The 16,317-nt window shown below is 39.3% G+C and overlaps 1 protein-coding gene across 2 annotated transcripts in view; it reads left to right on the top strand.

The window, feature by feature from the left end:
• Positions 1-16,317, top strand: part of LOC139312704 (ABC-type organic anion transporter ABCA8-like) — a 76,094-nt gene that overhangs the window by 40,000 nt on the left and 19,777 nt on the right. Inside the window, exons 21-23 of one of the 2 annotated variants that reach the window (XM_070937716.1) lie at positions 37-174; positions 4,262-4,375; positions 7,654-7,830. In XM_070937716.1, the coding sequence (XP_070793817.1) occupies positions 37-174; positions 4,262-4,375; positions 7,654-7,830 (429 nt within the window). The remainder of the gene's footprint in view (positions 1-36; positions 175-4,261; positions 4,376-7,653; positions 7,831-16,317) is intronic. The other variant, XM_070937715.1, reaches the window with a different exon arrangement.

The following is a 16,317-nucleotide window of genomic DNA, read 5'->3' as shown; positions in this document are numbered from 1 at the left end:
GGGTCCCTTGTGTTCTGACTTTTTGCTTTGGTTCAGAAATACAGGTTCACACTTATGTGCCACATGGAGATAACTAACTGCTTTCCTGTGCTTGTCAACATCATCAGCAATGCATTTTTGCATATGTTTAATTCTACTGCCCATATTCGAACCTGGAATCATGTATTTGTCCATGTAAGTGTTCCAGAGGAATATCAAATGAAGGGTTAATTTGTGTGCAGGAAGCAACAGGGAAAATATTCCTGTTTACTTTCCAATATACTTTCCAATCAGAGGTGGGATTCAGCCGGTTCGTACCAGTTTGGGTGAACAGGTTGTTAAATTTTGGCACAGTTCAGCGAACTGGCTAATCGCACCACTGGCTGGTCCCTCCCCGCCCCCCAGGGTTGCCATTCAGGGGAAGCTGCAAGGGCATGGCTGATCAGCTGGAAGATAGCAAATGGACCAGCCGCACTGATCAGCTGGGAGGCTCCCCCTCTGCAGCCCGTTTTTGGCCTGGGCGGCCTCCTGCAAGATCCTGCAGCAACCCCTATTCCCTCACTAACCTGCTTTCCAGCTCCATTCTCTGGCATGCAGGGCAACAAAAGACCATGTGACTACCAGTTTAAAAAAAAGTTCAGTGAGACCTTCCAAGATCTTTTTTTCCCTGAGAAGTTGGAAGGTCTGACTGAACGTTTTTTAAACTGGTAGTCACATGGTCTTCTTTTGTTGTCCTGCATGCAGGAGAAAGAGCTGGAAAGCAGGTTAGTGAGGGAATGGTGTTGTTCTGGGATGGGGTGGGAGTGAGGATTTTGCATTATGATGGCTCTGGAATGAGGTGGAAGTAAGGATTTTGCATTATCATTGTTCATAAGTAAGTAAGAACCTGTAAAAGAGGAATGGAAAAATCCCTATCTGTAGATCAGCATTTTTCAGTCTTGGCAAGTTTAAGATGGGTGAACTTCATGCTGCCTTGGGAATTCTGGGAATTGAAGTCCATGCACCTTAAAGTTGCCAAAGTTGAGAAGCAGGGGTCTACACTAGAGTTTAGGATTTTCCATTTCTCTTTTATTTGGAATTTGGTACAATTAAATAAATCAGTTGTGGTTTCCTTAACAAATAGTGATTAAAGCGATGAACCATTACTGGACTTTTTGTGAGAAACTGAAATTAAAAGTTGATCTGTGCTTTGATGATTAGATATGGGATTATGGAAATAATGTAGATAAATGTTAATCTTAGAGTAAGAGTTTGATATATTTTTTACTTATATCTGTACCAAAGAAAGTTGGAAGTCATTTTTTTTTGTTTTCCTTCTTTTCCTTTTTTCCTTACACTTTCACTTTCACTTTTTCTTTCCTAAGCTTTTTCTTTTTTCAAATCTGTTTTTTATTTGTTTATCTCTTAGCTGTGTATTTTTTTGATGTATGAAGGATCAAATAGTCAGCCATTATAATTCTACATTCCTTATTTACAGAAACCGTATCAAAATTTAGAATGAAATCCACTGGGAGCCATCTCATATAAGGCAGGCTCTGAGTCCCTCTAACCAAAAAGTGTTTATCGAGAGAAGAGAATATTTGTAGCTCAGGGTTGAACTGTGGGTTCCTTAGTGCTCTCTGAGCTTGATGGTTTTCTTGCAGATGTTTCATTTCCAAACTAGGTAACATTAGAAGGCAGTGGAGTTTGCTCTTATTTTCATATACTAGTGGCCTACCCTGTCAGTGTTGATCAGTTGCTTCACAAACAGTGTTTGATTGGTGTCAGGTCTCTACAACCTCAGGCAGAAAAGGACTATTCTCCACCCCTCCCTCAAATGTTCTTTAAAATACATAGTTTCCTTTAACCTCCAACATGCTAACTGTGGTTATTCATCCTAAAATGAATCCTCTTTGCCCAGAGCTTTAAAATTTGCTGTTTGCTAGGAAGATGTGTAGCTAAAAGTCAGTCTACATTTAGTGTACATCTGACTTTGGGGATACATCTGATACCCCTTGATCGCTGGATCTGGATGTCACAAAGCAAAGTCCACATTTTGTAATTAGCCCCCACGCCCGATTTTGACTGGCAGAGTGCTGCAGGAGGCTGAGTGCTGTCACACCCTCTGGCCATGCCCCCTGGCCACACCCACCCAGCCATACCCATCCAGCTGGTCATTAGGGCAGAGAACCGGTTGTTAAATTATTTGAATCCCACCACTGTATATAATCTGTTCATAATTTTTAGGATATTGTGTAAAGATAAAAGGCAATTGCTAGGAAGAATGAGTGGTGGGAGTGTTTAAAATGTTCAAGGAATATCTGCTGCAATGTTGTCTCATCCCCAGCCATTCAAGGGGAAGTTGAATTTATGTAATCAACGAGATTGCATTCCAGATGAATGTTGTTTTAATGACACAATAGTATGTGGTTAAAAAAGGTAAATAGTTATGTGACAGGACTAGACGTTAAGGCTGATAGTTCCACAAAGTTACTCCTGAACCATGAGAGTATAGCATCTCTCTTACAAAGATAAAATTGATTTTATAATATCATGCACTTTCCAGTTAACATATTCATCAGTAATTGTTTGCTCTCAGTCTGTTAAATCCTGTTGCTATATTGTGGGCTTTGCAGAATACTACATCTGAGTTCTCAGTTTTGAAAGCTAGGTTAAATTTGGCAAGCACAACTCCTTCAACCATCATAAGTATGCTTACCACTCAGTTCTTGTGCAATTGCCACAATGGGAAAAAAAAAAAGTCAAGAAGCATAATTAAATCATTTGAGCTCCAAACAACAAAAAATATCATTTTACCAATAAAGGAGAATATTTATAGCTCAGGGTTGAAATGACGGGTCCCGGGGTTCTCCAAGTTTGGTTATTTTCTTTCAGACATTTCATTACCCAAGTAGGTAACTTCATCAGTGTGAGTAAGGAATGGGGTTTGTTCTCAGTTTATATTCCAGTGGCTTGTCCTGTCAGTGTTGATGAGAGTGGTTTTGGAGATTGCTTGGTTGGGCTATTTATTATTAGCTTGTTTGGCAGTTCCTTGATTGAAGTATTGTTTACTTCTTGATTGTCGGTCTGATGTTAATCTTGGGTGTTAATCTATGCTCATCTGCATGTTAATTGCTGGTGGATGTTTCAATTTTTTTATTCCTTTTTGGTTTGTTGATTGAATCTTTTGCACAATATATACAGTATATACTGTATATATCTATGTTTCTATTGACGGCCAATTTGTCAGAGTGCCAGGCTTTCAGGAATTCTCTAACTTTTTTGGACTTGGCTTGGCCTAGGATGGTCACAGTTTCCCAGTTGAAGCTATGGTTAAGTCTGCCCATATGTTGTGAAATTAAAGAGTTTTCAACATAAATCAAAAGCCTCAGCAGTCCCAGAAGAAGAAGAATAGAGTGTAAAGTGTAGAGTGTAAAGACTGCAACAGCCACTATTTAGGACAAACAGGCAGAAGACTAGCAGAATGAGCACCAACTAGCAGTCAGAAGACATGATCAAACTATCATTATTATTCCCACTTTATGGATGATTTCAGTGCATGAAATCTCCATTTTTCCAGAAAGCTTAAGTAATAGAAGCTTGGTCAAGACATTTCTTTCCTTCAGAAAATGAGTGCATTAAAATACTACATAATCAATAATAAAAGCAGCGGTGGGCTGCTGGGGGTTCGCAGGGGTTCGGGAGAACCTGTAGCTAAGATTCTGTGCAGTTTGGAGAACCCCCAAATCCTTCTCCTGGCTGGCCCCACTCACCCCGCCCCTCCCAGGAGTCCCCACATGGCCCATTTTGGATGCAGGTAAGTACAGGGCATGTTCAGTGGCTCGGGGAGGGCAAAAAACGGGCCTACCAAAAGTTTGGGAAGCCTCCAGAGCCTGGGGAGGCCATTTTCACCTTCCTGGAGGCTCGAGGAAAGCCTCCAGAGCCCAGGGAGAACAAAAATACCCCCCACACCCCCCCCCATCATGGTGCAAGAGGCCGACTAGGTCATGCCCACCATGTCCATGCCCACCCAGCAACCGGGCAGAGAATCCCTTGCTAAAGTTTTTGAATCCCACCCCTGAATCAAAAGGTAGAACATGCAACTGAGCAGGAGGGAGGCAGGGCCAAAAATCATAGCTAGGAAGTCAAGATCCTCCAGCTGTGGTTGTACTTAAAGAAAATAAGTACATAACAAATATCCTTTGTTGTTTCTAAGCTTACTAACTAAATAGATTAATAATAGCTATTCTATTATGAGATTTTATCATAATTGAATTAAAACATATTTTAATTTATTCCTCAGGATAATTTAAATTTTGAATTCTGGGTCTTTATGGAAATGTATATGGTTGCAGCCTCAGTTATATTACCTGCTTTTATGCCATACTTTGCAATGCGAAGCAATCAAGATTACATGGTAAAAAAATTATATTTCTTTGATTCCTTCAATGTTTTATGAAGATATGCCTATATTGTACTTCCATGTGGCATCTGCAAATGTCACAAGGAGTGAGTTTAAAGATTCTGTCAATTGCCACAGGTGGACAGTATCTATATTCAGATTTTATTTCTAATTGATCATTATAGCTACGGCTGTTTTTAATAATTGCAATTCTCTTGATTTTGTGCTAATGATATCTAAGGAAATTTTTTAAAAAAAGATTGATTGGATTTCAAAGTTGCCTGAACTCCAAAAACAACAACAGCTTTTTGGATAGCTTACAATATTTAAAATAACATATATATAATTTTAAAAGTATAAAACTACATAAATAACACCTGGGGAAAATCATGAGGGGCACCAAAACATGTTAAACCCAGTCAAAGGAAGAGTCTGGCCTTAAAAGACTTCCAGAACATTTGAAAGGTAGAAGCCGCACATATTTCTGAGAGGATGCTCTTCCAGTTTCATTATCATGCCATGTTGATGACAAATTGATGACATGCAAACACTGACAATGTCATACCAATGACATTATTACATACAGTACATGCAACCTAATATTTGAGGCAAGTGTGTAGATTTTGCTGCATATGTCCTTTGCCCTTCTTATACCATGACTATTACATTAAAGAGTGATGCAACACTGAAAGAAACTACATCTTACATTGAGAAACTAGTCAGGTCCAGAAATATTGGGACATCAACACAATTCTAACATCTTTGGCTCTATACACCACCACAATGGAGTTGGAATGAAACAAACACAATGTGCGTTAACTGCAGACTGTCAGCTTTAATTTGAGGGTATGTACATCCAACTCAGGTGAACGGTGTAGGACTTACAGCAGTTTGTATATGTGCCTCCCACTTGTTAAGGGACCAAAAGTAATGGGACAATTGGCTTCTCAGCTGTTCCATGGCCAGCTGTGTGATATTCCCTCATTACCCCAATTACAATGTGCAGATAAAAGGCCCAGAGTTCATTTCAAGTGTGCTATTTGCATTTGGAATCTGTTGCTGTCAACTCTCAAGATGAGATCCAAAGAGCTGTCACTATCAGTGAAGCAAGCCATCATTAGGCTGAAGAAACAAAACAAACCCATCAGAGAGATAGCAAGAACATTAGGCATGGCCAAAACAACTGTTTGAAACATTCTCAAAAAGAAGGAATGCACCGGTAAGCTCAGCAACACCAAAAGACCCGGGAGACCACGGAAAACAAGTGTGGTGGATGACCGAAGAATTCTTTCCCTGGTGAAGAAAACACCCTTCACAACAGTTGGCCAGATCAAGAACACTCTCCAGGAGGTAGGTATATGTGTGTCAAAGTCAACAATCAAGAGAAGACTTCACCAGAGTGAATACAGAGGGTTCACCACAAGATGTAAACCATTGGTGAGGCTCAAAAACAGGAAGGCCAGATTAGAGTTTGCCAAACAACATTTAACAAAGCCTTCACAGTTCTGGAACAAGATCCTATGGACAGATGAGACCAAGATCAACTTGTACCAGAGTGATGGGAAGAGAAGAGTATGGAGAAGGAAAGGAACTGCTCATGATCCTAAGCATACCACCTCATCAGTGAAGCATGGTGGTGGTAGTGTCATGGCGTGGGCATGTATGGCTGCCAGTGGAACTGGTTCTCTTGTATTTATTGATGATGTGACTGCTGACAAAAGCAGCAGGATGAATTTTGAAGTGTTTCGGGCAATATTATCTGCTCACATTCAGCCAAATGCTGCAGAACTCATTGGACAGTGCTTCACAGTGCAGATGGACAATGACCCAAAGCATACTGCAAAAGCAACCAAAGAGTTTTTGAAGGGACAGAAGTGGAATGTTATGCAATGGCCAAATCAATCACCTGACCTGAATCCCATTGAGCATGCATTTCACTTGCTGAAGACAAAACTGAAGGGAAAATGCCCCAAGAACAAGCAGGAACTGAAGACAGTTGCAGTAGAGACCTGGCAGAGCATCACCAGGGATGAAACCCAGCGTCTGGTGATGTCTATGCTTTCCAGACTTCAGGCTGTGATTGACTGCAAAGGATTTGCAACCAAGTATTAAGAAGGGAAAGTTTGATTTATGATTATTATTCTGTCCCATTACTTTTGGTCCCTTAACAAGTGGGAGGCACATATACAAACTGCTGTAAGTCCTACACCGTTCACCTGAGTTGGATGTACATACCCTTAAATTAAAGCTGACAGTCTGCAGTTAAAGCACATTGTGTTTGTTTCATTCCAGCTCCATTGTGGTTGTGTATAGAGCCAAAGATGTTAGAATTGTGTTGATGTCCCAATATTTCTGGACCTGATTGTATGTCCAACGCAAAAAGAATTGATATAATTGTTGTAACAAGATTTTAGAAGATTTAAGGCTATAAAAAGGAGCTTATATCTAAAATGAAGAAGTAAGTTTATCCAGAAAATTCATTTCACTTGCAAAAGCAATAATAATATCAGAATCTATGTGCATGTATAGCTTTTGTCTTCCATCCTCCTCTTCGTCTCAGTGCAAATTATATTTGTTTGGAAAAACATCTGTCTTTCATTAGATCTAAATTAAAGATCTGAAGGGAAATTATACAGTGCAACAAGTCTTTCTCTTAAGAATTTTGCTGCTGATAGCAATAGCACTTAGACTTATATACCGCTTCAAGTGCTTTATAGCTCTCTCTAAGCAGTTTACAGAGTCAGCATATTGCATTCTAACCACTGCGCCACCGTGGCTCATCTGATGATGATGTTTAATGAAGGATCCAAGGCATTCCACACAGGCTGAGATTATATCTAAAAAAAAGTTACCGACTAGAAGTGATGTAAGCTTTTTGGGTGGTTTATCCTAAGCAAGAGCGATCTTCACTAGGTTTAGGACAAAATTTAACTTTTCTGCTACAATATTAAACAATGAATATAAGTAACTAAGTGTCTTGGTATGACAATATTTGTAAATAGGAAGGAAGGAGAGAGGAAGGAGGGGCATTCAGACTTGTAAGATACTGTTACTATAATTTTAATTAGTAGTGGTCTACATAACTTTCATTTTCTAGGCTGGTTGGCCATGAGAGGCCGTTAGGTTTTGTTGTGATATATCAAAAACTGATATACTTTACTCATGAAAGTTGTGGGAGGGAAGGAAAAAGTAGAATTGTATTTATCTCTGTCACCTTCTTGAATTGAATTTATGCAAACCTTTCATTGAATAGTTTACTCATTATTTTGTAATTTTATTCCCTTTTTTGCTAGACAAGAACTCGCTCTCAGCTGCGGATCGCAGGACTTTTTCCTTCTGCTTACTGGTGTGGACAGGCTCTGGTGGATATGCCCCTACAGAGCATTCTACTTCTTTTAGTTCTCTGGCCATGGTTTTTAAAAATAGGAGATGCAAAACCTCAATTTATACCCAGCATGATTTTTTGCTTGGTAATTGAATTTCATTCATTTTTAACATGTGATTTTCAGTCAGCTTTTACATTTGCAATTTTTAATGACAAGCATTCATGTCTACCTTTTTATAATAATCAGAGTATAGGTAATCCTCAATTTATAACAGTTTAGTGACCGTTCAAAGTTACAATGGCACTGAGTAAAGTGACTTCTGATCATTTTTCACACTTGCAGCTGTTGCAGCATCCCCATGGTCATTGATTAAAATTTGGATGCTTGGCAACTGATTCATATTTATGATGGTTACAGTGTGATCACCTTTTGTGACTTTCTGACAAGCAAAGTCAGTGGAGAAGCCAGATTCCCCTAACAACTGTGTCACTAACTTAATAACTGCAGTGATTCACTTAACAACTGGGGCAAGATAGGTCGTAAAATGGGGCAAAATTTATTTAACAAATGTTTCACTTAGCAACAGAAATTTGAAGCTCAATGGCAGTTGTAAGTTGAGAACTAATTGTAGTTCCTTCTACAAACCTACAAACCTTTTACAAACTTGAATGGCAAGAATATATCTTTGATCATCAACAGTCTGAAAAAGCCATCCCCAACCATGAAATAGCAATAAACTGGCACTAAACTAAGAGAGGAACTTTGCCCCCATTCATCACCTTTAGAAGACAGTGGTGGTTAATGGCCAGTGGGGTTTGTGGGATGTGAGCATAAGTGAAGCCAAATGCAAACTTAGATTTGGAAATACCTTGGAAATAAATAAAGTTAATTAAGAAAGGACTGGTTGTTTCCACTAACATACAAGCTGAGGATATAAAACAACCAGAGGATTTGGGGAGGAGGGTTTCCCTGGACCATCTATCACCACAAAAGCATTCATTTAGACCAGGAGTGTCAAACTCGATTTCATTGAGGGCCGCATCAGGGTTGTGTTTGACCTCGGGCCAGTATGGCCGTGACCAGGGTGGCGTGGTCAGCTCGATGTCCCTCAGGTCAGTGCCTGTGGTAGCCCGAGCGCTCTGCCAGGGAAAACGGTCTCCCAAATTCTATTTTCGGCTGTGACAGCCTCCTGCAATCCTCTGCCAGCGAAAACGGAGCTTGGGAGGGCTGGTCAGTGGTGGGTTGCTCCTGGTTCAGTCCGGTTCTATAGAACCAGTAGTAAACAATGTCGATTGGTGGGCCCGTGGGGAAGGGCCTTCTCTGTGGCTGCCCCGGCTCTCTGGAACCAATTACCTCCTGAGATCCAGACTGCCCCCACCCTATTGGCCTTCCGGAAAGCGGTGAAGACCTGGCTTTTCCGGCAGGCCTGGGGCCATTGATCTCGCTAGGGCGATCTTGTGAGACCCGGCCATGAAATGGAGTGTATGGGGTTTCAATGTCTTCTTTTAAAAAAATTTTACAGGATATTGTTCGCATTGTTTTTTTATGCCTAGATCCCTAGGGAGTTGGGCAGCATAGAAATGGGACAAATAAATAAATAAATAAATAAATAAATAAATAAATAAATAAATAAATAAATAAATAAATAAATAAATAAATAAATACTGGCGGGAGGCTCCGCCCAACCACCATGATGTCATCATGGGTGATCTGCACATGCACAGAAGCTTCTGCACATGCACAGAAGCGTGCGCGCATGGTCCCGTTGTGAACTGGTAGTAAAGGTAAGTAGAACCCACCCCTGGGCTGCGTGCTCCATTTTTGCTGGCAGAGGTTGCAGGAGGCAGTCCTGCAGGAGGATCCAGCCCCCAGGCCTTGAATTTGACATCCCTGATTTAGACACATTGCCATAGCCTTGCTCAAACTCCCTACCATCAGCAAGAAAGATAAGAAGTAGTCCTTAATATAAGATAACAATCAGGACTGGAGACTTCCGGTTGGCGATTTGCTGTGACAGGGTGTGAGTGAGTGCTTGCTGCTCCTCAACACCCTTTAGCATCGCGTTTTGGGGATCCCCTTGGGGGACGCGGGACCCGGAGAGCCCTGCGGGCAAAAGAGGAAGCCGGACGAGCGGGAGGTGGGTGCGATCACCTCTCGCCGGACCAGGCGGCTCTGCCTAGCCAACGCGGTGAGCGGCCATTCATGGCGGGCACGAAGCAGCAATAACCAACTAAGACGGGAAGCCTAGAAGAAGATCGGAGGTGCGGTGACGGACTCAAGCCTATTCCCTATACCTGAGATCGTGCGGTAAGGAGGAGCTGGGAGAGGAGCGCTCGGAGCGGCGAGAGGCAGTGACAGAAAGGACAGAGCAGCCTGTACTCCCGGCGATTCGATCTGATAAGCCGAAGAGCAGACGAGAAAACGGAGGGAGTGGATCGTACCTGTAAAGAGTTTTTGGAAGGTGTGGTGTGGCGAGGGAGTAAAGGAGAAAAGAAAGACCATTGCTGGGACCGGCGTTTTATATCGGGATCGAGGGGAAGAGAGCAGGAGCAATACAGTGACTGGCTGTTTGAGGCTCCTATCAAACAGGAAGTACGTCCATTAATCCGGAAGAGTGGATGAGCAGTGGTTGAACAAGAAGACGTTCTGGCAGAGACTAATATCATAGAGTTTGGCTGGATCCCAGCAAAGCGGGAAATTGAAGAAACGGAAGACCTCCTATTTAAACCCCATAACTCCGTAAAATAACATACTTATACCCACATTTTCATATATGTCAACATTTTCTTTATCCTTCTCTTGAATATCTGGATAGTAATAATTGAACTCTGTTTCTCTTTTCAAATTGATAAATATTAATAATTAGATTTGTTAAGCTATCTTATAGATATATACAAAAGGAAAAATTACATATATATATATATATATTTAATATATAAAAAAAAAAAGGGGGTTGATTATATATGAGAATTCAGATCTCTATCAGTATTACTAGATAAAAAAGAAAAAAAAAATAGGGTCTGATCATATACAAGAATCGGGAATTGTATCCTACTAATTAATTACTATATAGTGTTTATATTCATAGTACAGTAATATATAGTATTTCATATTTATTTATATTTATAGTAATCTATTTATTCCTATTTATATTTATCATATTTATCTATATTCAATTTTTATTAAGATTTGAACTCAGACTTCATTAACTTATTATCTTATTATGGTCAACTTATATAACTCAGAATGTCTATTTGTACTTACCTACACCAATACTCTTTATTAGGATTAGAACTTAGAACTTAGAATTTATTAACTTAAAATAATTATTTGTACAATCTAATTATATTACTTATTTAATATTAAGAGTGAATTTAGATTCTTATAAGTGATTAATTGATTAGGATTGATATTTTGTTTAATCTATTTAGAGGAGAACTATATAATTTTAATTACATAATTATATAATTATATAATTAGTGACTGTTAATCGCTGGAAAGTGTATAGCAGTCTACCACAGTAATTTAGAAATCTAGAACTTACTATTAAGTGGAAATTATTGAGACTGTAGGGAGGACTAACAAAGGAGTGAAATAAAGATATAAGAAAGCTCCTCAGAGAAAAAGTGGCTAGTGCCACTGGATGAGAATCTGGAGAAAGATAGAGGAGATATTAAAAGACCAAAAATCGGTCCTGAAAGATATGGCAAGTCTGACCTCCACAATTGCGAAAACCGGTAAAAAAGCGACATCTATACCTACCCTAGCGATGTCTTCCCCAGCTACCCAAAAATCAGTGGAAGGTCTTCAGAAACTAGACAAACCCCCTGCAACTCCTACATTGCAAACGGTGCAAGCATCCCTCCAGTCAATTCAAGAAACAATGCTTGCGATGCAAGAAAAACTCTTGAATAGCCACTCTGAACTAAAATCAGACATCCATGCTCTTGATTTTAAAATGAACGAAATCCAAAATGCTATTGCTAGTAACGAAAACAGAATTTTAAAAGCAGAACAAAGAATTGAAAAAAACGAGAAAAAACTGGACACAGTGGACCAAACCTTGTCGGCACAAAACAAAGAAACAGAAGACGCGCTGATCCAACTTGAGATGGATAAGGCCTCATTTTACTTGCGTTTCCAGAACATCTTGGAGGAAAAAGAGGAGGACTTAGGTGATAAGATGGCGGAATTGATTGCAGAAACTCTGCAGCAAGATAAGCAGGAAATAATTCGTGAGATTGACGAGGTGTACAGAGTTCAGACGAATTACGTAAGAAGGAACAGACTCCCCAGGGAGGTCCATGTGCGTTTTGCTAGGAAGAAAGTTAGGGACATCCTGTATAACATAGCCCGGGAGGAAAAAATTACCTATGGAGGAAAAGAAATTAATATTCTGAAACAAATTCCGAGAAGAGTGAGGGAAAGGAGGAAAAATTATAGGTTCCTGACAAACCATCTAAACAGGAGGAATATAATTTTTAGGTGGCTTTTGCCAGAAGGATTGCAAATTTCCTGGCAAGGGAGGAAAATAAGAATTGACTGTCTAAGTGATGCTCAGGACTTTTTAGAACAACTAAGGGGAGGAGAGGAGGAGCAAACTAGTAAGGAGGATAACGAGATAGTAAATACGGAAGAAGAGATATCCCAAGAGCAAATTACTAGAGAAGATATAGAAGAGGAGAAGAAAAAGGAGGATACTGAGGAAAGAGGAAAAAAATCAAGACCAGTGAGAGCCGTAACTTTAAAAGGCAAGTAAGAACAAGAGACTAGAAACTAATTTTAGAAATGAACGATACTAAGATCATATCGGTAAACGTGAATGGTTTAAATGATTACAAAAAAAGAAGGATAATATTGTCAAAATTGGCGAAACAAAACCCCGATATTATCTGCATCCAAGAAGTTCATATAAAAAAAGATGAGGCTGATTATCTAAATTATTGTAAATTTGGTAAAGTATTCTCCTCATTAGCTGAGAAAAGGAAAAGGGGGGTCGCCATCTACGTTAAGAAAGGAATAATGGCAGAATGCAAATATAAAGATGGAAAAGGGAGAATACTTATAGTTGAAATAACGAGAGGCAATGCTAGGCTGTTATTGGTAGGGGTTTATGCACCGAATAAAAAACAAGGGAAATTCTACAGGAAATTGCAGGAACAGTTGGCAAATTGGGCACATCTTGAAATTTGTATGCTAGGGGACTTCAATGGAATTGTGGATCCAAAGCTTGATTATAAGAGCGATATAACAAAAAAGAATAAAAGATCTCCCCTACCAAAGACCTTCTTTGACTTAGTAGATGAGATAAATTTAATTGACATGTGGCGTACCTTACATCCCCAGGACAGACAATTCACATTTTATTCCATCCCACAGAACTCCTGGTCCCGAATCGATATGGTTTGGGCTACCAGAAAATTGGCGTTAGAAATAAAGAAAGTTAATATGGGCTCTAATACTTGGGCAGATCATAAGCTCCTAGAAATCAGTTGGTCCCACGATATGAAGAAAATACAACAGAGATGGAGTTTAAGGACCAATCTCTTAAATGAAAAAGAGTTTACACTAAAATTGAATGAAGAAATCAAACGCTTCTTCTTAGAAAATGGGAATCGAGAGACAGCCAAAGAAATTGTGTGGGACACTATGAAGGCGTATGTCAGGGGAATAGCTATTTCATATACTGCCTTTAAAAATAAGGAAAAAAGAAAGAGTAGAGAAGAACTTACTCAAAAATTAATACAAACTGAGGCCGAATTACAGCAACGACCGGGAGACGAGGAGACGAAACAACAGTGGTTGATGTTGAGACACCGATTGAATTTATTGGACCAGGAGGAGATGGCTCAAAAAATAAGAAGATCTAAGCATTATTGTTTCGAGAATGCTAACAAGTCGGGGAGATGGTTGGCGTATAAATTAAAAAAAGAGAAGGAAAAAAACCAAATATTAGCTTTAGAAGACCCGCAGGGCATCTTGTTGACAAAGGAAGAAGATAAATTAGAAAGTATAAGAAAATTTTATGAGTGTCTTTACAAAAACGAAGGAATTGAGTTAAATAAGGTAGAACAGTATTTGTTGGAAGCCAACCTCCCTCAAATTTCGGAAGAAGAAAAGGAAATGTTAAATGAAAAGATCACCATAGAGGAGTTAAGATCTGCCTTATCTAAAATAAAGAAGAATAAAACCCCAGGCCCTGATGGTCTCCCTGGGGAACTATATCAAAAATTTGATGATGCCCTGAAATTGGAACTGCTAGAAATTTTAAATGATGTTATTGCTGGTATAACAATCCCAGACTCCTGGAGGGAAGCCTACCTGACGATCATTCTGAAAGAAGGTGCCGACCCGAAACAGATTTCCAACTATAGACCCATCTCATTGCTTAACGCAGATTATAAATTATTTATGACTATAATTGCGGAGAGATTTAAGAAAATTCTAAACCGATGGATACACAAGGATCAAAATGGTTTTCTCCCTGGGAGACAGATTAGAGACAACTTGAGAACAGTCTTAAATACTATTGAATACTATGAACAACACCCTGAAAAGCAGATGGCTTTAATGTTTGTTGATGCCCAAAAGGCATTCGACAATTTAAATTGGACCTTCATGATAAATCAAATAGATCTTATGGGATTCGGGACTAACTTTAGGAGGATGATAGAGAATATCTATCATAATCAAAGGGCAAACATACTAGTGAATGGAGACAGAACTCGGACATTTCAGATCCAAAGAGGAGTCAGGCAGGGATGTCCACTATCCCCCTTACTTTACATTCTAGCACTAGAGGTCCTACTTAGAAAGATTAGAGCAAATGAAGATATCAAAGGCTTAAAGATTAGGAAGGAATCATTTAAAACCCAGGCTTTTGCGGACGACGTCGCCTTTATAATTGAAGACCCATTAGACACCGGCTCAAAATTAATGCAGGAAGTTCAGAACTATGGAGAAGTCGCGGGCCTTAAACTTAATAAGAACAAAACTAAAATAATCGTGAAAAATATGACAAACCTACAAACGAAAGAATTAGAAGATCTACTAGGCCTCCAGGTAGTTAAGAAAACAAAATATCTGGGAATATGGATTACCGCAAGACTATCTTCATTAAAAGATGATAATTATATTCCCTTATTGCAGAAAACCAATCAAGACCTCGATAGGTGGAGGAGACTTAAATTGTCCCTGACCGGGAAAATTGCGGCGATCAAAATGAATATTCTACCGAAATTTCTATTTTTATTTCAAAACATACCAGTATCACTGGATAAAAAATTCTTCCTGGATTTGAATAAATATATCAGGAATTTCTTGTGGGAGGGTAAGAAATCAAGGATATCTCTTAAGACACTTCAAGGGAAAAGAAATTTGGGAGGGTTTGGGCTCCCTGATTGGGAATTATACCAAAAGGCGGCAAAAATAATTTGGATAAAGGAGTGGATTAAATTAAAAGAAGGGAGAACTCTGACACTAGAAGGACATGACCTCCACGAAGGATGGCATGCTTACCTCTGGGATATAAAGGATAGGAGGAAAACGTATTTTCATAAACATAAAATAAGAGAGACATTGATTTGTACGTGGCGGGAAATTAGGCAGAAGATATATACCAAGGTTCCTAGCTGGTTGTCGATTATGGAAGCTCTAGTGGTCCCAAATAGGAGAGGAAACTATAAAATGGGCACATATAAGGATATCTTGGACGAAGAAGGGAAGCTCAAACCTTTGGAAGCATTGAGGGACAAGGGGTTCAATCTGGATTGGTGGAACTATCTCCAAATTAAGTCTAGATTTCAAGAAGATAGAGATAGAAGGGGTATTGAAATGAAATATGGATATTTTGATAAAATTATTTGGGGTCCAGATAAGAAAATGCTATCCAAAATTTATAACTTTATATTAGATGAGGATAGAGCGGAGATGATAGCTAAAAAACAGTTAAGCATTTGGGAGAAAAACTTAGGATATGGCCTTAATTTCAATGACTGGGAGACAGCTTGGAATAGGAATCTCAAAATAACAAAATCGTCAACATTCAGGGAAAACCACTACAAAATGTTGCATAGGTGGTATCTAGCCCCGGACAGGCTGGCTAAAATATTCCCAAACTCTTCTGCTTTATGCTGGAAATGTGGAAAAACGGTCGGCACCTTTTATCATCTTTGGTGGACTTGTCCCGAGACCAAAAAGTTTTGGTTAAAGATCCGACTCTGGCTCTCTGAAATAATGGGACAGGAGATAGTCCTGGCCCCGGAATTCTTTCTCTTAGGTATGACGGAAGATGGTCTCAACAATAATAAAACCCATTTGGCAATTCAAATCATTACTGCGGCTAGAATAGCCTTTGCGAAACTTTGGAAATCTAAATCTACCCCCTCTGAGGAAACATTAATAAATAAAATCCTAGAGTGCGCAGAGATGGCTAAACTGACAAACGAGCTAAAAAATGAAGAAAATTCTAAGCACTATGAAGTATGGGGAATTTGGTATAATTGGTTAAAGAATAGGATAAAAGTATGATAATAGGCTATAGTTGCTTAAACACCAGAAATGGACTCAATTGTATAGAAATGTAGAGGATTATATAGTATTGTATAATATAATGTATAGTGATAGTTATGG

The sequence above is a fragment of the Pituophis catenifer genome, unplaced genomic scaffold, assembly GCF_029215685.1.
Source record: "Pituophis catenifer annectens isolate HBS135680 unplaced genomic scaffold, rPitCat1.0.hap2 SCAF_2, whole genome shotgun sequence".
Classification (NCBI taxonomy): domain Eukaryota; kingdom Metazoa; phylum Chordata; class Lepidosauria; order Squamata; family Colubridae; genus Pituophis; species Pituophis catenifer.
The sequence above is the reverse complement of the archived record's forward strand: the minus strand, read 5'-3'. Positions and strand labels throughout refer to the sequence as shown.